The sequence below is a fragment of the Ailuropoda melanoleuca genome, chromosome 5, assembly GCF_002007445.2.
Source record: "Ailuropoda melanoleuca isolate Jingjing chromosome 5, ASM200744v2, whole genome shotgun sequence".
Lineage (NCBI taxonomy): Eukaryota > Metazoa > Chordata > Mammalia > Carnivora > Ursidae > Ailuropoda > Ailuropoda melanoleuca.
Genome location: NC_048222.1, coordinates 81,515,460 through 81,528,201, shown reverse-complemented (window position 1 = coordinate 81,528,201; position 12,742 = coordinate 81,515,460). Strand labels below are relative to the sequence as shown.

General features: G+C 40.0%; 1 protein-coding gene across 1 annotated transcript in view; it reads left to right on the top strand.

Annotated features, from left to right (window-relative positions):
• The window catches only part of PINX1 (PIN2 (TERF1) interacting telomerase inhibitor 1), an 81,520-nt gene that overhangs the window by 13,681 nt on the left and 55,097 nt on the right, over nucleotides 1-12,742 (top strand). Inside the window, exon 5 of the mRNA XM_019792772.2 lies at nucleotides 10,362-10,454. Coding sequence (XP_019648331.1) covers nucleotides 10,362-10,454 — 93 coding nt within the window. The remainder of the gene's footprint in view (nucleotides 1-10,361; nucleotides 10,455-12,742) is intronic.

Here is a 12,742-nt window from a genome sequence, read left to right as displayed (position 1 = left end):
CCTCTCTTTTGCCTCTTCTAGAGTTGATGCTCAGCAGGGACAGGGAGGGGGGAGCCCGAAACATCAGACTCACTTCTCTGGATTTCCTTATCCCTAATTGGGCCTGTAATTCTCTGCTTTGCTCCACTGTAATGTCTTTGAGCCATCCCCCCTGTCCCGCCTGATATTTTGTTGTAGTTTTCCTGGCAAGATAGATGTTGGAAGTGAGCCAGTTCACCATTACCAGAAGCAGCATTCTGCCTGGAATATTTTTTTAAAATAAACTTCATTGAGGGATAATTTATATACAATACAATGTACCCATTTTTGAGGGTACAGTTCTATGAGTTTTGACCAATGTATATACCTTTTTAATCATAATAACCTTGATAAATCTTCATCATTACAAAGAATTATCTTGGGTCACTTCCCAGTCAGCGCTCTGTTCCTCCCCGCACTCTACCCTCCCACTTCATTCTCTGACATTCCAGACAAGTGCTGATCTCTCCATGTAGATTAGGTTTGTATTTTATTTTCTGCTTGGCTTGTTTTTTTCAGCACAAATCTGAGATTTATCCGTGTTGCATTTATCAGTAGTTCATTTCATTCCTGGATCATATGCCGTTGTATGGGTATGGCATAATTTGTTTATGCATTCACCCGGTGTTGGATATTTGGGTTGTTTTGTTTCCAGTCTTTGCCTACTGTGCCAAGGCTGCTGAGAACATTTGTGTATACATCTTTGTGTGGACATATGTTTTCATTTCAGTAAGACCCCCGCGCACTTCCATGCCATGTCCAGAAATTGCCTCTTGACAGAAAGCTGGGGCAGCCCTAGAGCTCACATCCTTTGTTGCCCATCTGTCAAGGATGACAGTCCTGTGCTGCCTGTTGTCCAGTGTGTGATGAGTTGTTTCATATCTTTTGTTTGCCCATTGTTTATAGTAGTGGGGCATGACCCATAGGACTTACCCTTTTGTGGGCGGAAGACAGGAAATCTTCCTTCTGTCTCTTTTAAACCCACTTCAGTCAAACTTTGCCTTACTGCTCCACTGAAACTGCCCTTGCCAAAGTCACCAGTGACTTCCATGTTAGTAAATCCAGTGGGCATATTTTAATCTTTGTCTTACTTCACCTGTAGCACAGATGCTCACCCCTCCTTAAATGACTTGTTTCCCATGGCTTCCTGGACCCCACCATCTCCTGCTTTTCTTCCTGCTACATTGGCCACTCCCCCTTAATCTCTGTTGTGATTCTCTTCTCCCAGCTTTATCATGTCTGGTGCCCTGCAGTTCAGTCCTGGGACCTCTCTCATCTTTTAGCTACACCAATTCTTTATTAAATCATGGCTGGATATAACAGACCATGGCTGGGGTGTTTGGTGACAATTGCCAGATTTCTTGCGACTGCATTACCCTCTCTCCTAAACTCCAAACTTGTATGGAACCCCCAACTCAGTATCTTCACTCAGGGTGTCATCAGCTATCAGCTTCTCAAACTTGAACATACTCAAACTCCGGTTCTGGCTGCTTCCCCACCCCCACCCCACAAATGGTTTTATCCAGTTTTCTCCATTTCAGTTGATGTCAGTTCCCTCCTTCTAGTTGTTGAAGCCAAGGACCTGTGTCCACTAGGAAATGTTGGTTCTACCTTCATTAGACTATATCTGGACTCTTACTGCTTCATGTGCCCTGCACTGTAACTGGTATGGTCTGAGCAACTGTTATTTCTTGTTTATTTTAACAGCCTCTAGTGCTGGTTTTCTCAGCCATGGCTCTACAGATGTTTTGGGCTAGGTAATTCTTTGCTGTGAGGCATGTCCTCTGCCTTTTAGGATGATTAGGAGCATTCCTGACCTCTACCCGCTAGATGCCATTAGCAACCCCCCCATTTGTGACAACCAAAAGTACCTGCAGACATTGCCAGATGTCCCCTGAGTAAAATGCCCCTGGTTGGGAGCTACTGCCCTCACTTGCTCTATCTTCATACATCCATGGTCTCCTTCAGCATAAGAGTGTGATTCTTTCAGAGTGTAAGTCTGCTGCTCGTGGTCCGACCACCACCACCACCAGCACCCCATTGTTTCCTCCTTTTCATTCAGAATAAAAGCCAAAGTCCTTTCAGTGGCCTTGCAACCTTATATAATATGGACCTTTTCCCCTTTCTGACCTCATCTCTTGCCACTCCCCTTTTTACCCATTCCATCTCAGCCACTGACTCCTGTGCTGGTTTGTGAATACATCAGGCATCCTCCTGCCTTAGGATTTTGCACTAGTTTCTCCATCTCTAGAACACTCTTTGCCCAGTTAGTGTCTGTGTATTTTCTCAGCAAGGTCCATACTTCCTGCCAGTTGAAAATTACATCCTGTTCCTTGGTGCCATTTTCAGAAGTCAATAGGAAATTGGTAAGATATAGCAGTATAAGGATATTATTTAGAAATATGAAGGAAATAAAACCCAGAAGAACCAGCTAAGAGTCTGGAGAGGACTGGGGCAAGGACTTGGTATGTGCACGTATGTGTGCGTGTGTGTGTTTTAACAGCTTTGTTGAGATATAATTCACATGCCATATAATTTACCCATTTATAATATACAATTCAATGGCTTTTAGTATATTCACAGAATTTTCACCAGAACCAGTTTTAAAGCATTTCATCACCTCTAAAAGAAACTCTGTACCCAGTGGCAGTCATCTCCTATGAACCCCGCAACCACTATAGGCAACTGCTGATTTACTTTCTGTCTGTAAAGATTTGCCTATTCTGGATATCTCATATAAATGGAATTCTACAACATGTGGTCTTTTGTGCTGATTTCCTTCACTTAGCATAATGTTTTCAAGGTTCATCCTTGTTGTAGCATGTGTCAGTACTTCATTCCTTTTTGTTGCCAAATGTTACTCCATTGTATGAATATACCATGATTTATCCATTCATTCGTTGATGGACATTTGGATTGTTTCCACTTTTTTGTCTGTTATAAACAATGCAGCTGTGAACACTGTCAGTGTTAGTGTGGCCTGTGGCCTTTATTTTCATTTCTCTTGGGTATATATGTAGAGTGGAATTCTTGGGTGATGTGGTTACTCCATGTTTAACTTTTTAAGATTATTTATTTATTTATTTGAGAGCAAGAGAGCGAGTACAAACTTGGGGAGAGAGAGAAGCAGGCTCCCTGCAGCCCACTGAGCAAGGAGCCCGACACGGGGCTTTAGGACCTTGAGATCATGACCTGAGCTGAAGGCATACGCTGAACCAGCTGAGCCATCCAGGCGCCCCTCCGTGTTTAACTTTTTGAGTAACTGCCAGACTGCTTTCCAAAACAACTACACCCTTTTACATTCCCACCAGCGGTGTATGAGGATTTTAATTGCTCTTCACCTTTGCCAACACTTGTTATTGTCTGTCTTTTTGATTATAGCCATGCTAGTGGTTACAAAGTAATATCTACATGTGCTTTTGATTTGCATTTCCATGTCAGGTGAAGATATTGGCTGTTTTGTCCTGTGATTATTGTCCATTTGTATGTCTTCTTTGGAGAAATAGCTATTCAGATCCTTTGTCCAATGTTTAATTGGGTTATGTGTCTTTATTGTTGTTTAGTAAAACTTTTTTATATATTCAAGTACCAGTCCCTTATCAGATACATGCTTTGCAAATATTTCCCCTAGTTGCGTGAGGTGCCTTTTCACGGTATTGTTTGAAGACTGAGGTTATGGAAATAGGTAAAAACACTTACTCCCTTCTCTGAAGAAACTTAAAATCTGGTGGAAAAGAAATGAAACAAATACCAAAATAAGTTGATCCCCCAACTTATTCAGTTCCCAAATAATTGAGAGAGAGTAGCAGAGGCTTTGGATGGTGAGGGTTTTCTTTGAAAATTTATCTAAATCTCTTTGTTTCCTAAGCTTTTTCTTTCCTATCAGGTATTGCTAAGTTTGCATTATTGATGACTGTGGCCGTTTTCTAGCACACATAGGCTTGGATACTCAATGTGCAATTGGGTTTAATCACAAAGTAGACACAGCTGAAGAAAGTCTAGAAAAAAGACTAGAAGACAGTTACCCAGAATGCAGCTATGAAAGAGGAAAAGATGAGAAATAAGAAACAGAAGTTTAGATGGAAGATAAAATAAGAAGATCTAGTATCTGATAGAAGTTCAGCACAGAGAAGGGACAGAATGGAAAACAGGCAGTATTTAAGGGGATAAGGGCTGAAGACTGTCTAGAATTAGTGATAAAACAAATCCACAGATTCAAAAAACTTAATGAATCCAAGCAGATTACATTAAAAAAAGTCTTCATTTGGAAACACAATAACAGATGTAACAGTGTAACATTGTAGCAGAACATCACACACACACACACACACAGACATGCACATAAAAGAGAGAAGATTGTTAATGCAGCCAGAGAAAATATACAGATTCTCTTCAAAGAAACAACAGTTATAAATGAAAGCAGAGTTCTTAACAGTGGAAACCAAAAGACATTGGAGCAATATATTCAGGGAAATATAACTGGGAACCTAGAATTTTATACTCAGTGAATATATTTTTCAAGAAAATGGATGGAATAAGTTTTCAGACAAAGCTTTACCATCAGTAGACCTTCAATAAAGGAAATATTAAAGGATGCAGTTCAGTCAGAAGGAAAAAATACTTATTATCTGCAGTATCGCCAAACTTGAATTAACCCAAATGTCTTTCAAAAGTAGAATGGAGAATTAAACTTCTGTGTTTGCAAATGCAAGGAAATGAAGTATAGTTACATGCAAGAGTCCAAAGCAGGGGTTGGCAAACTTTTTCTGTAAAGGGCCAGATAGAAATATTTTGCAGACCATAGGGTCTCTGTCAAAACTACTCAGCTTGACTGTTGGAGTGTGAAATCAACAATATACGATATATAAACAAATGGATGTGACCGTGTTCCCGTAAAACGTTATTTACCAAAACAGGTGGCAGGTCGGAGTTGGCCCATAGACTATTGTTTGTTCTGTGGTGTAGAGGGATGTCATTAACTTAATGTTGACTGAAAAAAGTGAGACACAAAGATAACATCCAGTATGGTTCCACTTGTATAAAAGTTCAGATGGTGGGGGGCGCCTGGGTGGCACAGCGGTTAAGCATCTGCCTTTGGCTCAGGGCGTGATCCCGGCGTTATGGGATCGAGCCCCACATCAGGCTCCTCCGCTATGAGCCTGCTTCTTCCTCTCCCACTCCCCCTGCTTGTGTTCCCTCTCTTGCTGGCTGTCTCTATCTCTGTCAAATAAAAATAAATAAAATCTTTAAAAAAAAAAAAAGTTCAGATGGTGGGCAAAAATCTGATATTTAGGTACCATACTGGGGTGGTCACATTATTTTAAAACACAAGGAAGTGATTATTATGAAAGTCACAGTAGGGGTTGGGATTGAGAAGGAGCCCCTGGGGAACTTCTGGGGTGATATTAGGGTTCTGTTTTGTTTTTTTCCTCGTTGGCAATTACATAAGTTATTTGTGAACGTTATGTTTTATGCATTTTCTGTGGCTTTTACTCTCCCACCCTCCCCCCCCAAAAAGTAAATGGTTAAACCAAAACAAAAAGCAAGGGTGATTATCACAAAAATCAGGATAATGGTTGCTATTAGGACAGTGGTTCTCACCGGGGGGCAATTTTGACCTTCATGGGACATTTGGCAATGTCTGGAGACCTTTTTGGTTGTGACAGCTGGGGAGATTTTACTTCTATCTGGTGGGCAGAGGCCAGAAATGCAACATATATCCTACAGTACACAGCAGAGCTGTGCTCCTTCTAATTATTCATCCCCAAATGTCAATTGTTTAGGGGTTGAGAAACCCCATTCTAGGAGGAAAGGGCACGGGGGTGCTGGATACTTCTCAATACAGGCAGTGTTATGGTTTCTAATCCAGGAAGGGGTGAGGGGGGTGGGGGGAGAGGTTGCTTTATAACTAACTGTACAGACTTCAGATACTCCTATATATGATTATATTTGCCCCAATAAAAGAAATCTGAAAGTTACAAAGTTACATGGGTTCCTTTCTAGTAGACTGACTTAAGTAATTTATGGCATATTAAACCTGTAGCGATGGTTAACTAAAGAATAACCTGAAGCAATGAATATTAGGGATCAACTTCTACCTTAATATCTGATGACGTATAAATGGCAGTCACTTTTCCTACACAGGTTCATTGACACAGGGTGTCAGACAGTCTCGAGCTGGCTTTGCATGACCTTAGTCATGGAGGCAGAAGCTTTTGAGTCTGGGGCTTTCTTTCGTAGAGGCATCCACACATTCATTCTGGAAGAGGGAAAATGAGTTGATTTCACACCTTGTTTGGTATCATAACTTTCTCCTTGATGTACTGAATCGGAGAAAACATTGCAACTTCTTAGGTGATAGGGTTATCAAGAAGTTATCAGCTTCAGGTTCCATTAAAAAAGCCATAAGATTCATTTTTGTACATACTAAGAAAAGAAAGCAGATTTTTGAGCAATTTGCTTTTGAGATTTGACAGTGATAGCTTAGAAAGTTACTTTTTCTCTTTGATGGTATCATAATTACTCTTTTCTGAGAAATGCTATTGTAGTTGCGAAAACTCTGATTTGGGACACATCCACTTTGTTCCTTGTGCCAAGGCTGAGCAGTCAGTATAGTTGGGCCTTTATCATGTATTCCCAGAAGTACACGTTAAACGTTTAAAGTGCCCCAGGGAACTCTGTATTATTTGTCAGGAAGGTAGTGAGTGCGTAACAGCTTCCAGGTGGTAGTTCCATGTCCTCATGCCGCCTGTCACAGGTTCATCTGTGCAGGCTGACTCTCATGCCTGAGACAAGTAGAAGACAGCTGAAGAGTCACTGATCTATAGATTAAGTTCCACCTCAAAACCACTAGAGGGTGCCGGTAGCCTTGCAACAGGGACGGAGCAGTTCAGAAGAAACCATGCCTTACTAACTGCCACCCCAGTACTGGAAAGCCTTTAGAATATTCCTTTAAGGGAAGACCTGGCCAAGGAATGGACCTGGAGAATTAATAGATTATTTTTCTGCTATGTCATCCTTGGTAAATACAGTATATCTTCATCCAAGTGAATTTTTGGTCATACCACTTGTATTAAGGCTGAAAAGCAGATGGCACAGTAGCCTTGTAAAATATTTTTTCTGCCATAATATTTTTAGTTCCTTAGGACTGTTTACAGATCCGCACAGTACACCTTTTGACTAAGCAGAGATACCATATTGTCCTCTTCCTAAAATCCTACAGAGATACTAAATAATCCTTATTTTCTTATGGGATATAAAACTCAGTATATTCTTCAAAATTTCATTTTTAGGTATTATTTTACTAATTAGTTCTCTCTGCCAGACTCAACTTCACTTTTTGGTGATTGACTTCATGGCTTTAGGAAATGTTTGTTACTTCTATCAGATATTTTGCTCTTTGTGATTTTAAAGGTTTCTGAAAATAAACTGGGATGCTGATCTCCTGTTTAGGACAGGGATCTTCAAGGGTTTTTTGTACAGATTTTGAAAACCAGTATACCCGGTCTCACATTTTTTAGAGCAATATCTGTAAGATTTTTAATCATAGCTTTAAATAGTTGCAAAGAATATAATTTCTGGCCTACTGGGAAATATTGGCATTTTAAGATAAAACCCTTACATCAGTCTCAGATGTACCCAGTGGACGATAAATACCAGAGCAATTTGATATCCATTGTCACGTATTTAGAAATACACCAACAAGCCCTTTAGTAATCAGAACTATTATATTGCGTAGTTCCCTTTTTTCCGAAATAGTATTTCCATTGCATATACCCCATAGCATTTTGTGTTAATATGTCCTTTTTTGTTTAAACTTTTTAGAATTCATCATCCTATCCTATTTCTCTGCCCCAAAACAAATACATACAAATTTTTGGTTTATTTCTAGTAACCCCAAGGTTTTAGGTATAAATATTTTTCCTGTGGATTAAGTTGTCATTATATCAGTAGATTATAATTAATAAAACTGGGAAACATATTATAAATTTTGATAATTATATTACAGTAAAATCTTTCCAAAAGTACATCTCTAAATGAGACAGATTGGTGTGGGGTGGGGGCAGGTTTTGCTGCTTTGATTAAAGGGCGCTTCCTAGTACCTTGGTTGTGCGTTATTTATCCGTGGTAAAAGAAGAGTCATGCTTCTCTCGTAGAGTGAGGGAAGGACACATGGGAGAAGTGGAGAAGGAGATCCAGATTGCCGCATCCACTTTGCATCAGAGCAGTTTTGGAAAAGAATGCATAGGGACTAGTAGATAGAGACTGATTTCCCCTAAGATCTGTCTATGCTCCATATACCGTGGGAAGTCCGTGTCTTCAGCAGATAGGAAAGCTCCCCCAGAGATGCTTAACGTCCTCTGAAGTGTAAGAGCAGCTCTGTTGGGGACACAGGGTAGTGAGTAAGAACGTGGACTATCACTCATATCCACCTAGGTTTGGATCTCTTCGTAGCCACCTCCTAGATGTGCCTTATTTAATCCCTCTGTGCTTCAGTGTCCTGTGAAGTAAGTTTAATTGTCATGGTAGCTGCTTTGTAGGGTGGTTGTAAAATGAAATACAAGAATGCATAGAAAGCTCTTAGTCCAGTGTTTCCTGCTTAATAAGCCTTCAGTTGATAATAGCTATTATCTAAGCTCTGAACTTACTAAGTGATTTGTGTTTGGAACATCAAAATTGAGAATATTATGTGCCTTAAGAAGTGTTTGACCTCCAAAAGATGAGAAAATTTTTCTTGGGGGATGCCTGAAAAAAAAACAAAAAAAAACCCAAGCTCTTCTTGAAAAGTAGCTGTAGAAGAGAAGGTTTCACGTTGATGATACAATTAACCCATGCTAGAGATTGTCTGAAACCTTGAAACATCTGTCTTTATATCCTTCAGAGCCTTACTTTATAATCCATACTTTGTTTTAAAATTGCTAATTTCTGGAAAGGATTACAGCTAACTAATATAACATGTTCAGCAGACATGTGCTGGTTTTGCTCCAGTGTTAAGGTGAATATTTCCTTTCCCCACTTTTCTGTAACTTCATATCTGTAGTTCTTTATGACATAACTGTAGGAAAAGTCAGTCTCTTTCTCTGTATGATGTTCTGTTTCTATGGTATTCTGCTGCCTGATGTCGACACGTAGGTAAGGGTGAGAATATGGGCAGCTAGTGACTATCCTATAATTGACTCTAACCCCAGATCTACTTGCTCTGATATTTTAGACAAGGGACTACTTTCTGGCTCACATTTTCCTCTTTTATCAAAGGAATAAACACATGAATTTATTCCTCGATGATTTGTTTTTGTTGTTTTTGTCCTTAAGTGAGTCTCCGCTGAAATCTGGTGTTTGAGGCGATGGTTCAGTGCCAGCTCTGCTCCTTCACACTACCTGATTATCGGCTTTGCTCTGTTTTTTAATTATCACTTAACCTACCTTTATTGGCTCTTTAAAAGAACTTTTTATTTTGAAACAATTGTAAATGTATAGGAAATTGCAAAAATAGTACTAAAAAGAGTCCTGAGTACCATTCATCCACTTTTTCCCAGTGGTGACGTCTAATACAGCTATAGTACAACATCAAAACCAGGAAATTGACACTTGTGTAGACTGTTAATTAGACCACAGACCTTATTAGGGTTTCACCATTTTTTTTAGACTTCATGCGTGTGTGTGTGTGTGTGTGTGTGTAGTTCTATGGAATTTTATCACATGTATAAAATCATGTAATCATCACCACACTTAAGATACAGGATTGTTTCATTCCCACAAAACAGCTGCCTCATGTTGCTCTTCATACTCTCACCTTCCAGCACTCCCCTGGAAATCATCCCTGTGCCCTGGAAACCATTAATGTCTTCTCTAGTTGTATAGTTTTGTCACTTTGAGAATATCATATAAATGGAACATTTCATGTGTAGAGTGACCTTTTTCACTAGGCACAATGCCCTTGAGGTCTATCCAGGTTGTTCCTTATTATTGTAGAGTAGTGTTTCAGTATAAGGATATACCAGACTTTGCTTAACCATTCCCCATTGAAGGGATTGTGGGTTATTTCCAGTATTTTACTATGATAAATAAGGCTACTGTTACATTCGTATGTAGGTTTTCAGTGACCACCCAACTTTCGGTTCTTTTCCTCGAGGATTTTATAAATTCCGTGTGAATGGCCTGCCTGATTCATAGTACATAGTTTAAGAAGAATATTTCTAATCATTTGATTGGAGTTCAGTAATAAATGATAGGGCTCCTAAAGATTTCATTTAAATCAGACCATGTCATTGTAAGAGAATAAATTAGAATGGATTGTAGAGAGTCAGAGAATTTAATGTAATGCTTTTCATTCTTTTTTTAAGACTCCTCAGACAACAAAGAAAAGAAGACTTTCAGCCTTGAAGAAAAGTCCAAAATCTCCAAAAACCGTGTTCACTATATGAAATTCACAAAAGGTAAAATTAAGCATTTATTTGTTGCTAAAATCTCTGTTTTCACACTAGGTTTCTTTTTTCCTTTTTTTTTTTTTTTTTTTTTTTTTTTTTTTTTTTAGATTTTATTTATTTGACAGAGAGACACAGCGAGAGAGGGAACACAAGCAGGGGGAGTGGGAGAGGGAGAAGCAGGCTTCCCGCTGAGCAGGGAGCCCAAGGCGGGGCCCCATCTCAGGACCCTGGGATCACAACCCGAGCTGAAGGCAGACGCCTAACGACTGAGCCACCCAGGTGCCCCTCACACTAGGTTTTTTAAAGCATTTGTAGCTTTCACCAACATTATTTCTTGTTTTATATGCAAAATGGACAAATATGGATGGCCTGACTGGTTTGATCTAAAGCAATGCTTAAGTTTCAACATTTATTGTGAATCACCTAGAGATGTGAAGTGCAGATTCGTTAGCTCTGAGGTGAGGCCCCACATTCAGCTTTAGACTACGTGCAAGTCCTTTGGTAAAGCTGGAAGGGCAAGTCATCCTGCTGTGTAAAGGTGAAAACAGACTTTATGTGGCTAGGTCAGAAAATAATTTTAATTTATTGCTCAACATTTTTAGTTACATTTCTTGTTTTTGAGAAATTACTCCCAAGCTGACCCACATTATTCCACACCATTCGGGCATTGAATGGAGTGTTAACTTAGGCATTCCACGGTCATTGCAGAGTAGCTTTAGAAAATGTATTTGAGACCTGGTAGTGAGTGAGTCCTAACAGTCCTCCATCATCACCTCCCCCCTCCCTTCCCTTTACTGCCACCAATTGCAAGTGCAGTTGTCCTATGGAACCACGAGGTGGCAGTCTTGTATTGGTAAGAAATAATTTAACTTCCACTCCTCAACTCCCCCAAATATTTTCCCATAGAACAATATGTGCATTAAGTACACTTTCCAGGTAAACAAGCCTGTTTATTACATACTATACTTAAGGTATAAATATGAATATAATCCTGTTGTGATAATCTAGTCGCCATATGATGGCTCTTCCTGTGGGTGATTGGGATGTACCTTTCTACCTCAGTATGCCAAGAAACACACATCCCTTTGCTTTAGTCTAGTTGGCATGATTGGGAGTTCCCTGACTCCTAGAACTTGCTTGAATAGCAGTGAGAGCTGGAATTCCCACTACTCTAACTATTAATGGTGGTTCTCATTTGGGGCCAGCACCCCGAAAGGTAGGTCTGAGCTTGGTTAAAGTGGGAGCCCGTGGCAGAGGTAAATGGAGTCGGAAGCCGAATAGCTTCGGGAATGTTTACAAGGAGAGATGGGCATTTCCTGCTTCCCTCTCCTAGCCAGTGTGGTTTTTGTGTGGCTCTTCATGTTATCCCCTCTTCCTTCTCTCAAGCTAGAACCTCCTTTGTTGTTGTATGGTTTCTGATCAGGGTTTCTCTCCACTTCTGACCTGCTGTAGAATCGAAGACAGTCCCTGCTGGCTCCTCAGTCTCTCTGAGGGGAGGCTAAATTGCCACTTTATAACCAGTCTTTTTTCGTTAGAATCTATAAGGAAAAAGAGAGAGATAGCAGAAAGGTGCTGAGCAAAGTAATGACATTAAAAGTGGCCTGTAACTTTTAGATGGTAGGGCAGCCTTTGAAGCTTCCACGTTAGCAAATCTAGTTTTCCTTTAGTACCTAACTACACGCATGATTTCACCTGAAGCATTTGCTGCAGCCGGGATAAACCTCTGTAATCTACTTTAATCTGATGGATGCTGGGAGTATCTGCTTTCTATTTCTAGTTAAGCCACTCCCTTGCCAGATGACCCTGTCAATCTGCTTGGTGTGTTGTGCCTTCACTTTCTTGGAATGAGGTTTGCTAATTTATTAGTATTAGCCTTGCTTGGGGAGAAAAGGGGCATTGGTATACAGGGAGGAGAGTTCAAGATACATTGTCAGGAAGGAAACAGAGGAGATTGAGTGGGAAAATAGAGGAAATGCAGATTGGGAAGTGAGTGGAAATGGTGCGGAAAGGAGGCAGAAATCCAGGTGGTGAAGAAAATAATTATGTACTATCCATCTTAAGCCACAGTGAAAGCATATCGTAGAGATCTTTCTTTTAATAAAAGAAGTCTTTCCTTGTAGAGCAGTTGTTGTCTCTGGATATGAGTGATCACAGGGATCCTGGGTGCTGCATTACCATCTCAGACAAATCACTTTAGCACTTACCTTCTTTGAGACTCTGCTTCCGCTCTTACAACATGAGGAAAGATTTTTAAGTCATTATTGAGTTCTGAAGTAGGTCACATTTTGCGACTTTTC